The following is a 19,185-nucleotide window of genomic DNA, read 5'->3' as shown; positions in this document are numbered from 1 at the left end:
AATAAATTATTTCCCAAAAAACAATTTTCTATTCTTTTAATTCCTTTTCTCTCCCAAAATATAATAATTGGATTAAAGCATTATATAAGGGCAAAAGTAAATGGATTTACTTCAAACCAATTTAAATTAAGCAGGTCAACTAGAAGGGATGTCCATTATCTCCCTCACTGTTTGCTTGAGCAATAGAACCATTGGCAGAACTGATAAGAACAGAAAAGAAAATAAAAGGGATAAATATAAAAGAGAAGGAATATAAAATCAATCTATTTGCAGATGATGTCATAGTATACTTAGCAGAACCAGAATTATCAATAAAAGAATTACATAAGAAATTGAAGAAATATGGAGAAATATCAAGGTACAAGATCAACGCAAATAAAAGTGAAGCAATGCCAATAAATAATGCGGATTTCAGAAAGTTTAGAAAAGAATCACCATTTAAATGGCAAACACAAGCAATCCGATACCTAGGTATTAGACTAGATAATAATCTAGGCCATCTATACAAATTAAATTATCAGCCATTAATGAAGAAATTACAAGATGACTTAGAACATTGGAAAGATTTACCACTAACATTGATAGGGAGGGTAAATTGCATTAAAATGATTATCTTCCCAAGGATACAATACCTATTTCAATCGTTACCAATTCCCTTAACAGAGAAATTCTTCAATGAACTAAAGAGAATAATAAGGAAATTCTTATGGAAAGGGGGGAAACTGAGGATAGCGCTAGATAAATTAACAGAATGGTACAAACAAGGTGGTTTCCAGTTACCAAACTAAAAATTATTATAGAGCAGCACAATTAAGATATTTATCAGATTTTTATCAAACAAGGGAAAAACCCAGATTGGACCAAGATAGAGCTAGATAAAATAGGGGAGAAGGTACCAGAACATATACTTTATAAGTGGGATGAAAAACTGGTGCAATATAGAAGTTCACCAGTACTGCACCATCTGCTCAACACTTGGAAGAAGATTCACATTGAAAGGAAAAAAAAAACAAATGACCAACTACCAAAATTATTATTGAAGCAAAATCAACTAATCCGTTTCACAATAGATAACCTACACCACTTTCCTGATGGCAGCAGTGAGAACAGAGCCTTTGCTGGGTGGTGTGGGTCTTTGATTGCTGCTGCCCTCTGATGGCAGTGTTCCCTGCAGATAATAGTGGAGAGGATTTTACCTGTGATGGCTGAGGAGTCAATGGTTATATTTAAAGTAGAGGTTAGTAGGTTCTGATACAGGAGTATCAGAGCTAGCGCCACCAGGTTAAGAAACAGCTTCTTCCTACGGGCATTAAGAACTCTAAACGACCAAAGGAAATGTTCAATCTAATCATCCAAGACTTTCAAATTTACAAAACTATATTTATGAATACTAGTCTGGATTATGTATTGTTTGCTGTATGTGTGTTACGTCTGGTTGTGTGTCTGAGTGTTTTGCACTGAGGACCAGAGAACGCTGTTTTGTTGGGTTGTACTTGTGCAATCAAATGTCAATAAACTTCACTTGACTTCTTGATTTGTTAGGGCATCAAACGTGATGGGGAGAAGGGAGTTGAAAGAAAAAATACATTAGCTACAATTTGAATGGTGGAACAGGCTCAGTGGGCCAAATGGCCTAATTCTGCTCCAACAACATAGTTGCATTATTCTTCTCACCTCCAATGTAAGCCCAGCCTTTATCACTATTACTTTGTTAATTTTAATCCTCATAAAAATAACATTTCATATTTTAGATCAGAGGTCAACTACAAAAGCGATTGATGGTAGAATTTATTTCTATGAAAGACTTGGAAAAAAAAAGACAAATTGGCTTTATGCTTTCTAAAGCATTGTAGGGTTTTTTTAATGACAGAAACTGCAGCTAATAAATAAATAAAAACGGGTGGTGAGATGATAAAGAAACAGTTTCTTACAGCAGGAAGCACATTCAGGAAACAATGATTTGCATCACTTTATAAAGGCTCACTGGCATCAGATGGGTTTAGTGTCAAAGCCACAAGAGAAAGCAAATCAATGAGTCAAACAAATAGGTAAAGGGGAAGTGGGAAGCACTGAGTTCATGAAGCATCCTGATTGACAGAAATGGACTTAATACTTGCTTGCAATGTGATCACCATTGTCATTGTGCAGCACGTTGGCAGTTCTCCCACCAGGGAAGGTGAGTATGAGAAGAATAAGATAAGAATGGAGTGGCACAGTTGGTGAGGCGGTTACCGCAATGCTGTGACAGCGATCGGGACTGGGGTTTGTACGTTCTACCCATGTCTGTGTGGGTTTTCTTTAAGGGTCACCAAACAAAATGTACTGGCGGTTATAGGTCATTGGGGTGAAATTGGGCAGGCATGGGCTTGTGGGCCAAAAGGGCTTGTTACCATGTTGTATGTCTACATTTTATCTAAATAAAATAATTTAAATGAAGTTAAGACTATTGGTTTTAGTTCCATTGGTTAGGGTTTGATATCAATGGGAGATTGACTGGCCAATAGCCCTATGATTGGTCAATTAAGCGTTCTCCCAACAGAGGACAGGGCAGCACTCTCTCCATACTTCATTGTTGGTGAAGGGACACAAGTCTCTTCAGACTAAATTGGCAGCAATTGCATTGTGACAACGGATGTTATAGGGTTCAAGTCTCATTTCTGGCATGACAACTATGGCCTGGAATTTAGTGAACAAGTTCTGCGCCTGCTGCAGGTGCCGACTTTTGGAAGAGACGACTTCGAATTCTCATGCCAATTATTTTGGTTATCTCTGAGAACACACCCACTATTTACACCTCAATTACACAGGGTATCCAGTCGTTTTCATATTGGTGGTTGCAGAAGCACAAATTCAGAAAGATATTTAAATGATGGTTACATTAAAATACTTTCATAATATATACTGGAGAGCTCATCGTTCCCTTTGCTCATAATATCAGCTACTAATATCAGACTGGATATTATTCCATTAGGAATTGTGGTCTGTGGCCAACTGTTCTTGAAATGTGTTTTGTTGAAGGGCCTAAATCTGGGTTCGTACTCAAAATATCTTCTGATTGTCTTTAAGTTCCATTGATTAATAAAAATAGTTTGCTTATTTTTGCTCACGAGATGCCAAGTCAAACTGTCTCTAGAAATGACATGGAGCAGTGGTCAAAAATGTCCTTCATGTAAGCTGGATCAGTTTACATGAGGTAAGTTTTAGTAATTGAGTGATGATGTTTCAGGATGTCATGTGATTATTGTGGTGGTATGAGGTATTACACCATTGTAATAACTGTATGTACTGGCCTGGACTGCCCCATCCTTCTCTCTGTCCCCTCCCAGGAGATTCCCTAATAAAGGTCCCGACCCAAGATCTTGACCCCAGATCACTTATTGCTCGGATCCAGGCTCGATGGTCTTTTTTAAAAAAACAATTATTTCTAACACTGTGAATCATATCAACCAAAATATGTAAAAACTTTTCTCATTAAGTATACACAGTGACATTTTTCCGCTTTTATGCCCCTTCCCTTCCTCCCCCCTTCCCACCCCTCCTCCAAAACCAATAATTATTCAACATATACAATACAATAAACCCATAAAACAACGTCTTCACACAAGGGAAAAACAAACAAGAAAAATGCATCACCTACTTTTACACACTAAATCTAATTGCTTTGTCTTCTTATCATTTTGGGGGATGGAGCTCTTTCTGTTATGTTCCATGTATGGTTCCCAATTTTTTTCAAACAATGTACCTTTATTTTTTCTAATGGAATATATTTATTCATTTCCATGTACAATTGCTGTATTCTCATGCTAACTTCCATTTTCCAAGTTGACATTATACATTGTTTTGCTACTGCTAAGGCTATTATAATTAATCTTTTTTGTGCTTTATCCACTTTGAGGCTTAATTCTTTACTTGTATGTTCCTTAAAAGAAAGATCTCTGGATTTTTTGGTATGTTGCTTTTTGTGATTTTATTTAACATCTGATTTAGTTCTTCCCAAAGCGTATTCACTTTCTCACATGCCCAAATTGCATGTACTCTTGTTCCCGTTTCCTTCTTACAGCGAAAACATCTATCTGATAATGTTGAATCCCATTCTTTTAATTTTTGAGGAGTGATACATACCCTGTGTAACCAATTATACTGTATCATACGTAACCTTGTGTTTATTGTATTCTTCACAGTTCCAGAACATAATTTTTCCCATGTTTCATTCTTTATATTTAAGTCTTTTTCCCACCTTTGTTTGGATTTATAGCTTATTTCATCATTTTCCTTACCTTGCAGCTTAATGTACATATTTGTTCTAAATCTTTTAATTATCATTGCATCTGTAATCACATATTCAAAGCTGTACCTTGTGAGCTCTTCCCCCAACTCATAATAATGTTGTTCAGATCACTTAACAAATGCTCAAACTGATAAGTTTGGCAATTTAAAGCTGAAGAGGCATCTCGGACTATTAATGCCATTAAAATGAATTCAACAATTACCTATAAGCCTCAAGAAATTAATGATCAGTTTTATTTATTCTATCAAAAATTATATACTTCTGAGGGGAAGCAGGATAATGGTTCTATTGAATCTTATTTATCTAAATTAAGGTTACCAGTATTAGATGAGAAAAATATTCAGGAATTGGAATCTCCATTTACAGATTTTGAAGTCAAGGAAGCTATACAGGAAATGCAAAATGGAAAGTCTCCAGGGGATGATGGGTTTACTGTGGAATTTTATAAATATTTTTGTGATGATTTATCTAATGTATTTGGAGATGTGTTAAAACAAGTTACTGACAAACAGAAGTTGCCAGAATCTTGTTCAATTGCTTTAATAACTTATTCCAAAAAAAGATAGCGATCCATTAAAAGTGTTTTCATATAGACCTATTTCTTTATAAATGTAGATTATAAAATTATAGCCAAAGTATTAGCTAATAGACTTGCTACATACTTACCTAAGTTGATACATATTGATCTAACAGGGTTTATTAAGAACAGAAATGTATCAAATAATATTCTTCAATTAATTACTTTGGTCAATGCATATCTAAAGCAGCCTAACCATTCTGCACTAGATGCAGAAAAGGCTTTTGATAGGGTTGAGTGGGATTTTTTTATTTAAGGTGTTAGAAAAGTTCAAATTCAGCCATTTTTTATTGGTTGGGTTAAAGCTCTATATATGAACCTGATTGCTAGGGTGGTGACAAATGGTCAGATTTCTTTACCATTTAGGGCAACCACAACTCTCCTTTCCATTTGGTTTGCAATCTTGCTCACAAGCATCAACTGATTTCGCAGTGATGGTTATTCTCTCCCCCCCAGCTCCCCCAAAAAACATTTTTTAAAATACATATAACAAAGCTCTCGCTTTTTCCCCATCTTCCTTCCTTCCCTTCCCTTCTATATAACAAAGCTCTCTCTTTTTTCCACTTCTTCCTTCCTTCCCTTCCCTTCTCTTTTCTATCTTCAGTTCTTTACATATACATTATTTTACTTTATATTATTACATCTTTATATATACTTTATTGCCAGTCTTCTTTCTTGTTACATCTCTTCATCTCTTCTTCTGTCCTGCAAATGTTCTGCGGATACTTGTGCTTTCTCCAGATTCAAGAACAGCCTGTTTTGTTCCCCAGGTATAAATACTTTAAGTACGGCTGGATATCTTAACATGAATTTGTAATGTTTCTTCCATAAAATCATTTTTGCTGTATTAAATTCCTTCCTCTTCTTTAAAAGTTCAAAACTTATGTCTGGGTAAAAAAATATTTTTTGTACCTTATATTCCAAAGGCTTATTATCTTCTCTTTATTCCTTGCCCACTCCTGTATACTTTCTCTTGTCGTATATCTTAAAAAATTTTACTAAGATGGATCTTGGTTTTTGATGTGTCTGTGGTTTTGGAGCTAATGCTCTGTGTGCCCTTTCTATTTCCATTTCTTCATGCAATTAATTCATTCCCAAAACCTTCGGGATCCATCCTTTTATAAATTCCTTCATGTCTGTGCCTTCTTCACCCTCCTTCAGGTCCACTATTTTTATGTTGTTTCGCCTACTATAATTTTCCAACAGATCAATTTTCTGAGATAACAACTCTTGAGTCTCTTTAACTTTTTTGTCACTTCCTTCCAATTTTTCTCTTAAATCATTTACTTCCATTTCTACAGCTATTTCCCATTCCTCCACACTCTCTACTCTTTTCCCTATTTCTGTCATGACCAGTTTTAAACTTTGCATTTTATCTTCCGCTCTTTTCATTTTTCTTTTAATTGCACTAATTTCTAATGATGACCATTCTTTTAATGCTCTCTGTTTTTCTTCAAAAATGGCTTTATCTATATTCTGTCCATCTGTTTGACCTATCTCTCTGTGAAGATCTTGGTCTTCTTCCTCCTCTTCTGTATCTGTATCTGTGTTTGTGTCTTCTGCTTCTCTTTTTTGTGTCTGTGTCTCTTCTGCTCTTTTTGATGAATTAATTCTATGTTTTGTTGGGCCTCCTCTTGCTGGTCCTCTTGCTGTTGGGTCTCTGGTCACAGTCCGTTTGTCTGTTGGGCCTTCTGCTGTTGATCACCTTGTCGTCAGTCACCTTGCTGCCGTTCTACCTTTTCCACCTCCTCGATCCTTTCCTTGGCGTAATTTTGTTCCTCCAGCTGAGCACCCCAATGCCGGCCATCCCTCAGCTGGTCACATTGTAGCTGTCTGCTCCTCGGCTGAGCCCCCCTCCCGCCGGTGTTCATTTTATCCTTTGATTGTGCACTGCACATGCACGACTCCTCATGCATGCACAGTTGTACACTTTTGTTTGGCTCCGAGAGCCATTTTTACAGTCCACCGTTCGGGAAGTCGCAACTTCGCAGGGCACTCACCAACCTCGGAGATTGGCTGCTCTTCCCCACCGTAGCTCCCTGCTCCTGCGTGCAGCTAAGGCCTTCTTCTTTCTTCTCTGGTGATTTTCCTCCTTTTTTTCCATTGTTCTGACTTTCTCTGTAACTTTATCTTCTATTTCTTGAGTTTTATATTTGTTGAGCTCTGTCTTTTCCAAACTTTTTTTCTTTTTCTGGAGAGGATTGCTTCAACCCGACCAGCCAGTACTCCATCACGTGACTCCTCGCTTGATGCTCTCTGAGCCCTGGATATAGTTTAAACTAATAAAAGCCTTTTGACTCCAATCTACTGCCTCATGGAGTCACTTGATGGCCCATCAATTATATTGTTGAAAGACTTTGGAAATGTAGTTACTAATAAAAGAAATATCTGCAAATTGTACACTTCTACAATTAGAACTAAATAAATGGATGCATGGCTGCTGTTCTTGAGGAGTGGGAAAGGAAAGATAGCTGCCAAAAAGAGAAGGGACAGACTCTAATTCAAGTAGTCATGGGACACAGATTCCCATGGGTCAGTGTGGATGTTCTACTTTTTCAAGGGGTCTTTAAGAATGTCCTTGTAGTGCCAACAGCAATGGATAGAATTTGAGGTGCAGTTCTTCATACAGAGTGGCCTATCCATTGGAGGCACTTGCTGTGATCAAAGAGTCAAATCTCAGGATGGTGGTCTGGGAGAGGGCATTGATATCAGTTCACTTTTCCTGCCCAATGGATTTAGAAGAATTTGCCAAAACAACACGGGTGATATCTCTTTTCTATTTGGAGATACCTACCAAACACAGCATGAGTACAATAATGACTGCTGCACTCCAATCCATAAGCTTAGGAGGCCTTTCCACATCTTGCTCAGTTGTCCGCAAGGCTGCCTGCACTGTGTCCCTAAATGTGATGCTGAATATTGAAATCAATATCTGGCTGACAGGTGGGTCCTGGGTGATTCACAATAAGTAAAGTCTAGGCATGAACTTTGATTATTATTGTGCAATGGAACAGAATTGTGGAGAAACCTTGTCTTGCAGATATTTGCTTTCAATAAGTAATCAAAAACTGGCTTAGCCTTACCTGTGCACATATGCAAACATTTTTTGTGTGCTGTAGTTTGAAGCGTAAAGTTGAAGCGGTCTTGTTTTTAGAGTGGAATCACTAAACATTAAACAGTTTAACATTCCACTGGAAAGACATTTTTGAACTGAGTTGCAATACTATACTTTGGAATATTGAGAATGGTGTTTGCACAACCTTGTTTCATCTCATTCTGCAATGGGATGGAAAATGGCATGGACCCATTGGGTAGGATCACAGAGTGAGGGGACCTCATTGGGTAGGATCACAGAGAGAGGGGACCCCATTTAATAGAATCACAGAGTGATATGATCCTATTGGGTAGGATCACACTGAGGTGGACCCTTTGGGGAGGATTGCATTGAGATGGATCCACTGGGAGAGCAGAAGGCATGTAATCAGATAGCAACCACGGAGTGGTCATGGATTTCTGAGACCATGTGAATTCAAGAAGGTTTCTCCATACACTTTCTCAGTTGTTGGAGTTGAAGGCTTCCTTGCTACAGCAATTGCCAGATACAGCGTTTGGTGCTATTGTCTAGTTTTTGTATCCTCTTAAATCTCTTTCCATAACATAGCTCAGAGTAGAATACCAGTTTTGCGAGTCGTTAGCCTTGAGGCCAATGTAGCTGCTTTTCTATTCTGTGGTCCTGGCAGAGCATGCTCGATTCTGGCATATTCTCCAGTGGCAGAGGGGTCCATCCGCTGAATTGTTGATCTAGTGGCATGCGTTCAAATCTCATAGTGGTAACTGGAAAATTCTAACTTTATTAATTGAAAAACTTTGGAATAAAGTACAATGAATTGTCAAAAAGCACAAAGGTTCCTGATAGAATAGGGCATCGACCATTGTTATCTGTTCTATCTATGATTCAGGACCACCACCAACTGAAAGAACATTCAGTTTTCTCCATATGTCTCACTGCATATATATGTATAGGTTGCTTTAATTAGTCATGTAACCTGAACAAAACTGGGGAGTTGATAACAGAATGACATTATTTCTTAATCATTGATGTTCAGATACAATAGAAGTGTTTAAGACTGACACTTGATGACACAGAGGATAGGCAGGTGTGTATCATGTACATGCAATGTTCAGTGTCAACAGCGTAGGCTGAATGACCTGTTACTCCTGTGTTCTCTGTTCTTAATGAACCTCTCCCAACAAGAATGATCATATCAAATCACACCGATGAAATTTACTTTGCTCTCTAAAATGATCCTTTCTGTTAAGAAGGAAACAATGTTTTTTTTAAAAATATATCAGACAATGACATTCCCACCCTTCAAAACATACTGGGGATTGTCGGTCAATAGTCTGAAATTGGGTGGTACAGGATCGCGGGCCAAAAGGGCCTGTCACTGTGCTGCATGTCTAAATTTAAAAAAATAAAAATGTAAAAATTTAAAATTTTAAACTCATGATTGAATTCAAACAAAATATATTTCGTGAAAGAAAGCCATATTTCAATAAGTTTCCAAGATGGAAACTTAAGGTAGAAACTTGGATAATGGTAAAAGTCCTGCAAAGATTTGATTGCAGGGGTAAAATGACAGGAAAAGTTAGTGCATAAAACAAATAAGTCGCTGACAAACACTGTGAGTTTCCACTCACAAAACAAACTACTTTCCCAGCCAACTTTAGATCTAATTTGTCAACTCATCTTGGATTCCATGGGTTCTTGCCTTTTAAACCAATCTCCCTGATGGAATCTTCCAAGGGACTTCACTTAAATCACTGCAGAAGACATCAACCACATTACCATCATGTCTATCCTAAGCTACCTCTTTGAAATAGTCTTTAAAAATTTGTCAGTGAGGAGCTTTCAATAGCAAAGCCCTACTGACTACTTTTGATAATCCCTGCCTTGACAAGAGAAGATCTAACCTCTCTCAGAAGATTTTCCATTCCTCTGGTGTTAGACTCACCTGTGTAAATTACCTGACCTATCTTTCATTATTCTTTCATTTTCATTAGGATGTTGGTACTGTGTGAACATGTCTGACCGTAATAATTGGTAGTTCTCTAATATCAAGATGATATACCTAAATCTCCCTACTTAATTATGTGCGTGGGAGGGAGTGGGAGGGTGTAGATTTTTCAGGCTTCTGAAGCTAGGAAAGAAGTGGGTGGTACGATTATCGTAGGTGGGCGGCAAAGCTAGTGTCGCCGTTAGCACAACGCTAGCAACCTGGGTTCCAATCTGACGCTGTCCGCAAGGAGTTTGTACATTCTCCCTGTGTCTGTGTGGGTTTCTTCCAGGTGCTCCAGTTTCCTCCCACCCTTCAAGACGTATCTGGGATTATTTGTCAATAGGCTGAAATTGGGTGGTATGGGATCGCAGGTCTATTCTCATGCTGAATATCTACATTTTTAAAAATAAAAATGTAAAAATTTTACATTTTAAAATTTTAAACTTAAAATAATTAAATTTTAAAATTAAAATAAGAAAAAAAAATTTAAATTTAATATTTAAAATTTAAAAATGTAAGAAAGAAATACCAGGACAAAAGAAGGTCTTTCTCTGTTCCTCAGCCTTTTGTCTGTTCTCTCTATCAAATTGCCTTCCTTTGTCATGCTTAATAACCCTGCCTAACAAAGTTGTTTTGAGGATTTTGGAGGATGCTTGCTGCAGCTATTTCCCATCATTTGAGTAAAGAAATACTAAAGAGTAGGTTGGCATTGAAGTCTCTGGTATTATAGTGGAACGCAACTACAATCAGTTGCATGTCTTTCTTTTAATATGAAACTGTCACATTCACAAAGTTTCGTGCAAGGCACCTTTCGAGAATGTTCACTTACTATGCTCCCAATCGTCAAGATACAAAGGCTTTGAGAGTATGAGCATGAAAGAATTTTCATTCTGTGCTTAACTCTTAGGAAATGTGTGGGGTGCAGAGATGTGATTGATGGCTTTATCAAACCAAATGCCTCTTATTCTTAGATAAGCTAAATCATTAAGGGGTCAAACGACATAGAATCAGACCAAATGTATCTACACAGTGTGACTACAGCTTAAACCTTTATCTTAATTTTGTGGCTTTGAGCCTCCATATGCAGCCTAAATTTGTCACCTAACGGAAATACAATCAAGAGAGTGACATTCATGCCTCTTTCTGCAGATAGCAGAAAAATGGATGGAGCTGTGGATCGTGAGGGACAATGCCAAAGATCACACAGCTAGATATAGATCAGTTGGGTATATGAGGTCAATGAAATTTAATCCATACAAATGTGAGGTGTTGCACTTTGGAAAGTTAAATGTAATAACAATCTTTTCTTTGGCTTGGCTTCGTGGATGAAGATTTATGGAGGGGGTAAATGTCCACGTCAGCTGCAGGCTCGATTGTGGCTGAAAAGTCCGATGCGGGACAGGCAGACACGGTTGCAGCGGTTGCAGGGGAAAATTGGTTGGTTGGGGTTGGGTGTTGGGTTTTTCCTCCTTTGTCTTTTGTCAGTGAGGTGGGCTCTGCGGTCTTCTTCAAAGGATTGACAGTAAGACCCCCTGGTATCCAGCATCTCTGGGGATTGATAGATGAAGGTATAAGTGAATTTTTCGGTTGCTTGAGATTTCATGTTGTGTAGTTGGCGAACTAAAGGCAATTTTAAACTTTTGTATTTTTTACCTATTTATTTTCCACAATTTTTTGCTGGTTGCGGTGATTTTACTGTCGTAAATTGCAGAACACTTTGTAGCAATCACGCGTCCACAGCTTTCTGAAAGTGGCAGCACCAGTCAATAAGGAAGTAAAGAATATGAACAGAAATGAGCCAGTATTCCCTCTATGCTGTTCTGTGTATGGTCACTGTTAATGTGGTACATCCTCTTGACTAGGTTTAAATGTTCATCTGCTTTATCACTGAGCAGTGAACAATGTCCATCTGGGACTACTGTGACCCTGAGGTGGTGCTCTTTAACTTTAACATTCACCTTGAGTTTACTTGTACCTTTTGCGTTGATGCCCTGTTCAGTGTATACTTAGAGCAGTACAGGAATTACATGAATGTATGGCTTTATCTTCATTGCCCAGATGTCACGTTCACAGATCAAATTGACCTTTGCCCCTGTGTATAACCTGAAAGGAATATTTATACCATTTGTATGCAGTGACACAGTCCATTTTTCTTATCTTGCTCAACACTGTTCACTTCTTGCACCACCATGCCCATGAAAAGTGTATCGCTGAGAGCAGTTTCTTCTATAATGTCTACGTTTCCTCCTATACTTTGACTTCTGTTTAGTTTCCTTTTGGAAAAACATTGTGTGTGTCTAGATACTGTCGCTATGACCATGCCTTCATTTTCACTGGCTTTTACACTATCACCTAATTTTTTGCATGCTTCAGAGCTAATTCACTGGTGTGCCATATCTTCATAGCTCCAGCTAAGTTAAGCTCTGTCTTTTTCAGTAACGTGTCTCTCTCTTTCTTATCAATAACCCTGAACACAATTTGATCACGGATCATTGAATCTTGCAGCATGTTCTTGCTTTTAGTTTTAACTCTGTTAAAAAAAAAGTATCAAAGCTCTCTGCCTGCAGCTGGACGACCAAGCAAAACATGTACCTCTTGAAGATTTCATTTTTCTTTGGTGAACAGTATTCATCAAACAAATCGATAACCTTGTCGAATTTTCTCTGGTCTTCAACGTCAGCAAAAACAAATGTGATGAAAACCTCTAGAGCTTGAGGTCCTGCCACGGTAAGTAAAAGTGCAATCATTTGTGTTACTGGTTTGCTATCGATTCCAATCGCTTGCAGGTAAAGCATAAACTGTTGTGTATAAGTCCACCCCGCTGTCCATTATGACACCCACATCATGATGTCATCCCTCCCTATATATCTGTATGTCAGTAGCCATGTTAGTCTGATGGTATTAAAGGATGAGAAAGCATCACGTCTCTGAGTCCTAATTGTGTAAGTGCAGACACAGCAGTGGCAATGAGGAACAAAATGAAACTTACGCATGCTCCATGCACCAAAGGGGGGAAGGAAGCAAAAGGATAAAGGTAAAAAGTGACTACCTAATGAGCTCTGCAAGTTCCCGCCAAAATATCAAAGTGAAAGCACGCCAAGATGGCAGAGGGAAAGTTCAGAGAATTAAACGAAGGAGATGAAAGTTGGGGTAATTACGTAAAATAGTTTAACCACTACTGCATAGCCCATAATATTAATGAAGCCCCAGTAAACCCAAAACTTGCCCTATTCTTCAATATAATGGTCAGCAAAGCATTCGATCTCCTTAAAACTTTGCTGTCCCCAGAGGAACCAGGGAAGAAAACCTACATTGAGTTATGCACAATACTGGGGAACCACTTGAGCCCCAGACTACCAGTTATGGCAGAAAGGCAACGATTCTATGAAAGGAAACAAATGCCAGGGAGGCAGTAAGTGAATACCTGGCAGCGTTGAGTAAACTGTCCAAGCACTGTCACTTTGATCAGTTTCTGAACCAAGCACATCGAGACAGATGGGTGATGGGATTGGCAGATTGCCAAGCAAAGTCTAAATGGTTATCCAGAATTTGAGCTCATACCAGAAGACCTGAAAGTTAATATCACACATCACTGCGAACAATCAGTTGAAGAAGGATGTTTACTTTGGGGTACCCGTACAATTATCCCACCCAAATGGCAAATCATCACATTGTCAGAGCTGCACCATAACTATCCAGGAACCGTATGAATGAAAGCACTGGCCTGGATACATGTTGGGTGGCCATCAATAGACAGAGACATTGAAACGACAATGAGGGAATGCAAAATATGTCAGTCAATGCAGCCAAAAATGTTGCAGGCCAAGGCCAACACTTGGAAATGGCCTTCCAGAACCTGGCATCACATTCACATAGACTTCACAGGACCATTCATGGGAGAGACTTTCCTTATAGCAGTGGACGCACATTCCACATGGCCAGTAGTTTCACATATGAAAAATAACAAAACCAATTCTACAATTGAACAGCTATGGGCCATGTTTGTCACATACAGATTATCTCATGAATGGGTCAGAGACAATGGACCCCAGTTTACATCAGAACCTTTCAAGAAATTTATATGCACCAACAATAACAGACATATTTGTCTGCACCCTATCACCCAAATACTAATGGTGGGGGGGGGGGGGGGGCAGGGGAAAGCGGGACAGAACATTCGAAAAGGTGATGAAAACCAAAAAAACTCCTAAACGCCTCCTGGACTCTCAGAATTTCAGATTTCCTATTGGGGTAAAGAAATACACTGCATTCTACCACAAAACGTACCCTGCAGAATTGATGTTAGGCAGCCACCTGTGGATGAGACTATCCACAGTTCATCCTGATCTAGACCTCCATTTAGAAAGATCCACATTGTCACAAACTTTACCTAGAACATTGGAGGTGGGCAAGAGAGTACTGGCACAAGATTACAGACAATACAAAGACCCATGGGTGGTAGGGGTGATCTTACAAATGCAGAGCCCCTGCTCATACTCTGTTTTAGTGGGAGACAGACTGTGGCAATGACACATTGACCAATTGCAGCCATTGTCTGACACTAAAGTCCATGAACTACCTCAAGGCCTGGAGGAGATAGAACCAGACCTGCCATGGCCAATTCCTTGGGCTTAGTGAAAGAGGGGTGGAGACAGATAGCCCAGTAACTGTGACAAGCAGCGCAGCATGTAGAACCCTGGAGGCCAAAGAAGGCCAGCAATTGCCGTCAACCTGAATATTGGTAGGTCCCACCCAGAACAGCCCTAAGCAAATACTGGTCCAGCATGCCACGCGGAGGTGGTCCAAGAGAGAAAGAAGACCACCCAAGCACTTTAAGAACTATGTTCCAAAAATATTTATTGTTCCTTTCTGTATTATAATCACTCATTATTTGTACTCTAATTCGCACTACTGCTCATGGGCCCAATATTGTAATTGTCGTTAGAGAGGGCCTTCTTTTTTTTCTTTGGCTTGGCTTCACGGACGAAGATTTATGGAGGGGTAATGTCCACATCAGCTGCAGGCTCGTTTGTGGCTGACAAGTCCGATGCGGGTCAGGCAGACACAGTTGCAGCGGTTGCAAGGGAAAATTGGTTGGTTGGGGTTGGGTGTTAGGTTTTTCCTCCTTTGTCTTTTGACAGTGAGGTGGGATCTGCGGTCTTCTTCAAAGGAGGTTGCTGCCTGCCGAACTGTGAGGTGCCAAGATGCACGGTTTGAGGCGATATCAGCCCACTGGCGATGGTCAATGTGGCAGGCACCAAGAGATTTCTTTAGGCAGTCCTTGTACCTCTTCTTTGGTGCACCTCTGTCTCAGTGTCCAGTGGAGAGCTCGCCATATAACACGATCTTGGGAAGGCGATGGTCCTCCATTCTGGAGATGTGACCTACCCAGCGCAGTTGGATCTTCAGCAGCGTGGATTCGATGCTGTCGGCCTCTGCCATCTCGAGTACTTCGATGTTGGAACTGAAGTCGCTCCAATGAATGTTGAGGATAGAGCGGAGACAACGCTGGTGGAAGCATTCTAGGAGCCATAGGTGATGCTGGTAAAGGACCCATGATTCGGAGTGTGAGTATGACAACGGCTCTGTATACGCTAATCTTTGTGAGGTTTTTCAGTTGGTTGTTTTTCCAGACTCTTTTGTGTAGTCTTCCAAAGGCGCTATTTGCCTTGGCGAGTCTGTTGTCTATCTCGTTGTCGATCCTTGCATCCAATGAAATGGTGCAGCCAAGATAGGTAAACTGGTTGACCGTTTTGAGTTTTGTGTGCCCAATGGAGATGTGGAGGGGCTGGTAGTCATGGTGGGGAGCTGGCTGATGGAAGTCCTCAGTTTTCTTCAGGCTGACTTCCAGGCCAAACATTTTGGCAGTTTCCGCAAAACAGGACGTCAAGCGCTGAAGAGCTGGCTCTGAATGGACAACTAAAGCGGCATCGTCTGCAAAGATTAGTTCACGGACAAGTTGCTCTTGTGTCTTGGTGTAAGCTTGCAGGCACCTCAGATTGAAGAGACTGCCATCCATGCGGTACCGGATGTAAACAGCATCTTCATTATTGAGGTCTTTCATGGCTTGTTTCAGCATCATGCTGAAGAAGATTGAAAAGAGGGTTGGTGCGAGAACGCAGCCTTGCTTCATGCCATTGTTAATGGAGAAGGGTTCAGAGAGCTCATATCCGACCACCGGCTGGTTCACTGCAAGCTCAACCTTCACTTCAAGCCAAAGTCCAGGAACAGTAAAGCCCCCAGAAAGAGGTTCAATGTTGGAAACTTGCAGTCAGATGAAGTGAGAGGAAACTTCCAGACAAAGCTCAAAGCAAAGCTCGAGAATGCAATCTGCCTCACGGACTCGTCCCCTGAAGCCCTCTGGGATCAGCTGAAGACTGCCATACTGCAATCCACTGAAGAGGTACTGGGCTTCTCCTCCAGGAAAAACAAGGACTGGTTCGACGAAAACAACCAGGAAATCCAGGAGCTGCTGGCAAAGAAGTGAGCTGCCCACCAGGCTCACCTTGAAAAGCTGTCCTGGCCAGAGAAGAAACGAGCCTTCCGTCGCGCATGCAGCCATCTTCAGCGGAAACTCCGGGAGATCCAAAATGAGTGGTGGATTAGCCTCGCCAAACGAACCCAGCTCAGCGCGGACACTGGCGACTTCAGGAGTTTTTACGAGGCTCTAAAGGCTGTGCACGGCCCCTCACCCCAAGTCAAAAGCCCGCTGCGCAGCTCAGACGGCAAAGTCCTCCTCAGTGACAAGATCTCCATCCTCAACCGATGGTCAGAACACTTCCAATCTCTTTTCAGTGCCAACCGCTCAGTCCAAGAATCCGCCCTGCTCTAGCTCCCTCAACAGCCCCTAAGGCTAGAGCTGGATGAGATCCTCACCCGGGAAGAGACATATAAGGCAATTGAACAACTGAAAAGTGGCAAAGCAGCAGGTATGGATGGAATCCCCCCGAGAGGTCTGGAAGGCTGGCAACAAAACTCTGCATGCCAAACTGCATGAGTTTTTCAAGCTCTGCTGGGACCAAGGAAAACTGCCTCAAGACCTTCGGAATGCCATCATCATCACCCTGTACAAAAACAAAGGCGAGAAATCAGACTGCTCAAACTACAGGGGAATCACGCTGCTCTCCATTGCAAGCAAAATCTTCACTAAGACTCTCCGAAATAGAATAATACCTAGTGTCGCCAAAAATATTCTCCCAGAATCACAGTACGACTTTTGCGACAACAGAGGAACTACTGACATGGTCTTTACCCTCAGACAGCTCCAAGAAAAGTGCAGAGAACAAAACAAAGGACTCTACATCACCTTCGTTGACCTCACCAAAGCCTTCGACACCGTGAGCAGGAAAGGGCTTTGGCAAATACTAGAGCGCCTCGGATGCCCCCCAAAGTTCCTCAACATTGTTATGAAACAGAGAGGTCCTATTCAACATTTATTACTCGGGGGGAAGAGTAATACGAGCCACCATGCTGTCCATCCACCCCTCCATTAGTCTGATGGTATTAAAGGATAAGAAAGCACCACATCTGAGTCCTAATTGTGTAAGTGCATATAACATAAACCTTTGCTTAAACAGCCTCCACTCGTGGTTGATATTTCCAGTTCAACTTACAGTATTAAGATTTTTTAAACTCTCCAAAGTTTCCCTGCTGAAATTGAGTGTTACTCACAATGCACACCGTGGGTTTTTTTTTCTTCTTTCACTCCTGTGAACTGCAGAACTTGCCTGTTTCTTCCACTCCTGGTATCATGTGATGTTTCTTCTATTACAATAATGAAATTTGAGTTGTTTCAAAACCAACTAAGCAACCAGCACTAGAAATAGAACACACACATGCAAACCTCATGGGAAGGCATCCATCCTGAATCTTCTTTGGCTTGGCTTCGCGGACGAAGATTTATGGACAGGGTAAAAAGTCCACGTCAGCTGCAGGCTCGTTTGTGGCTGACAAGTCCGATGCGGGACAGGCAGACACGGTTGCAGCGGTTGCAGGGGAAAATTGGTTGGTTGGGGTTGGGTGTTGGGTTTTTCCTCCTTTGCCTTTTGTCAGTGAGGTGGATGCAACAACATTCCCAAGATGCCACATTCTCCAGAAGCTACACACTCTGTCTCTAACTCCTCCTAGTTGTAGTACTATACCTTCTACGTTAAAAAAATATCTTGTGATCTTGTAAGAAATGATAAACCTGCTGCAAATTTCTTCAGACTAAGAGGAATGGTACATGTGGGATTGACAACTCCTCTAATTTTGAAACATTATCAGACAATAACTGCTGATACCCAGCTTAACTGCAAATGTATTGTGAAACTCTGGTAGTGTGAAATAATACCCAACAGGTGCTTTTAATTTCTTGCTGTGATGCAGTCCACATTGTGATAGTACAGATCTATCACCAATGTATATAGTGTATATAGTTACAGTATCTAGACTGTGCTTACAGCGATTGGCTGAGAGCTAAGCCACGCCTACTGTCTGGGCCTTAAAGGATTGTGTCCCTAGCCAGGTCGGATCATTCCGCACTGGTCGGCCACCTGTGAAGAGCTCCTGTCTTTTGCTAATAAAAGCCTTGGTTTGGATCAACAAGTCTTTGGTTCTTTCGACGAGCTCTACACACATAAAGGCTGCTTGCTTAACTCATGAGGTATGATCTTGATAATTCAGAGGAACACGGCAGTCACTTCACTTAATGCCTGGTTGGTATTCTAAGTTGCAAAACTGTGATGCTTCCTTGATGAAGGGAATGATGAAATGTTGGGTGTGTTGCTATTTAAAGTACACTTTTTGACCAATTGAACTTCCCTAGCATCGTGTTTGAGAAAAATCTTTTCAAACCAATTTTCTTTTTTTAATTTATTTTTTATTTTTCACACTATGAACCATATTGACCAAAATACACATAAACCTTTCCCTCTTGAATATTCACAGTGTCATTTTCTCCCGTTTTCCCCCCTCCCTTCCCTCCCTCCTTCCCACCCCCCTCCCCACCCACTAAACGTTCAGCATATACAATACAATAAACCCATTAAACAATGTCATCACACAATGAAAATAAACAAGAAAAATGCGTCATCTACTTTTACACACTGGGTCAGTTCATTTCGTCTTCTTCTCCTTCTGTCATTTTAGGGAGGCGGAGGTCCACGGTAGGTCCTCTCTGTCATGCTCCATGTACGGTTCCCAAATTTGTTCGAATAGTGTGACGTTATTTCTTAAATTATATGTTATTTTTTCCAATGGAATACATTTATTAATTTCTA

The 19,185-nt window shown here is 40.4% G+C and overlaps 1 protein-coding gene across 2 annotated transcripts in view; it reads left to right on the top strand.

The window, feature by feature from the left end:
* The first annotated feature begins 2,023 nt into the window (after nucleotides 1-2,023).
* LOC138740154 (cytokine receptor common subunit gamma-like) overlaps nucleotides 2,024-19,185 on the top strand; it is a 50,797-nt gene continuing 33,635 nt past the window's right edge. For both annotated transcript variants that reach the window (XM_069892547.1, XM_069892548.1), the window contains exon 1: nucleotides 2,024-2,176. In XM_069892547.1, coding sequence (XP_069748648.1) covers nucleotides 2,101-2,176 — 76 coding nt within the window. In that variant the 5' untranslated portion in view covers nucleotides 2,024-2,100. The remainder of the gene's footprint in view (nucleotides 2,177-19,185) is intronic.

This window comes from Narcine bancroftii, chromosome 7, assembly GCF_036971445.1.
Source record: "Narcine bancroftii isolate sNarBan1 chromosome 7, sNarBan1.hap1, whole genome shotgun sequence".
Taxonomy (NCBI): Eukaryota; Metazoa; Chordata; class Chondrichthyes; order Torpediniformes; family Narcinidae; genus Narcine; species Narcine bancroftii.
The sequence above is the reverse complement of the archived record's forward strand: the minus strand, read 5'-3'. Positions and strand labels throughout refer to the sequence as shown.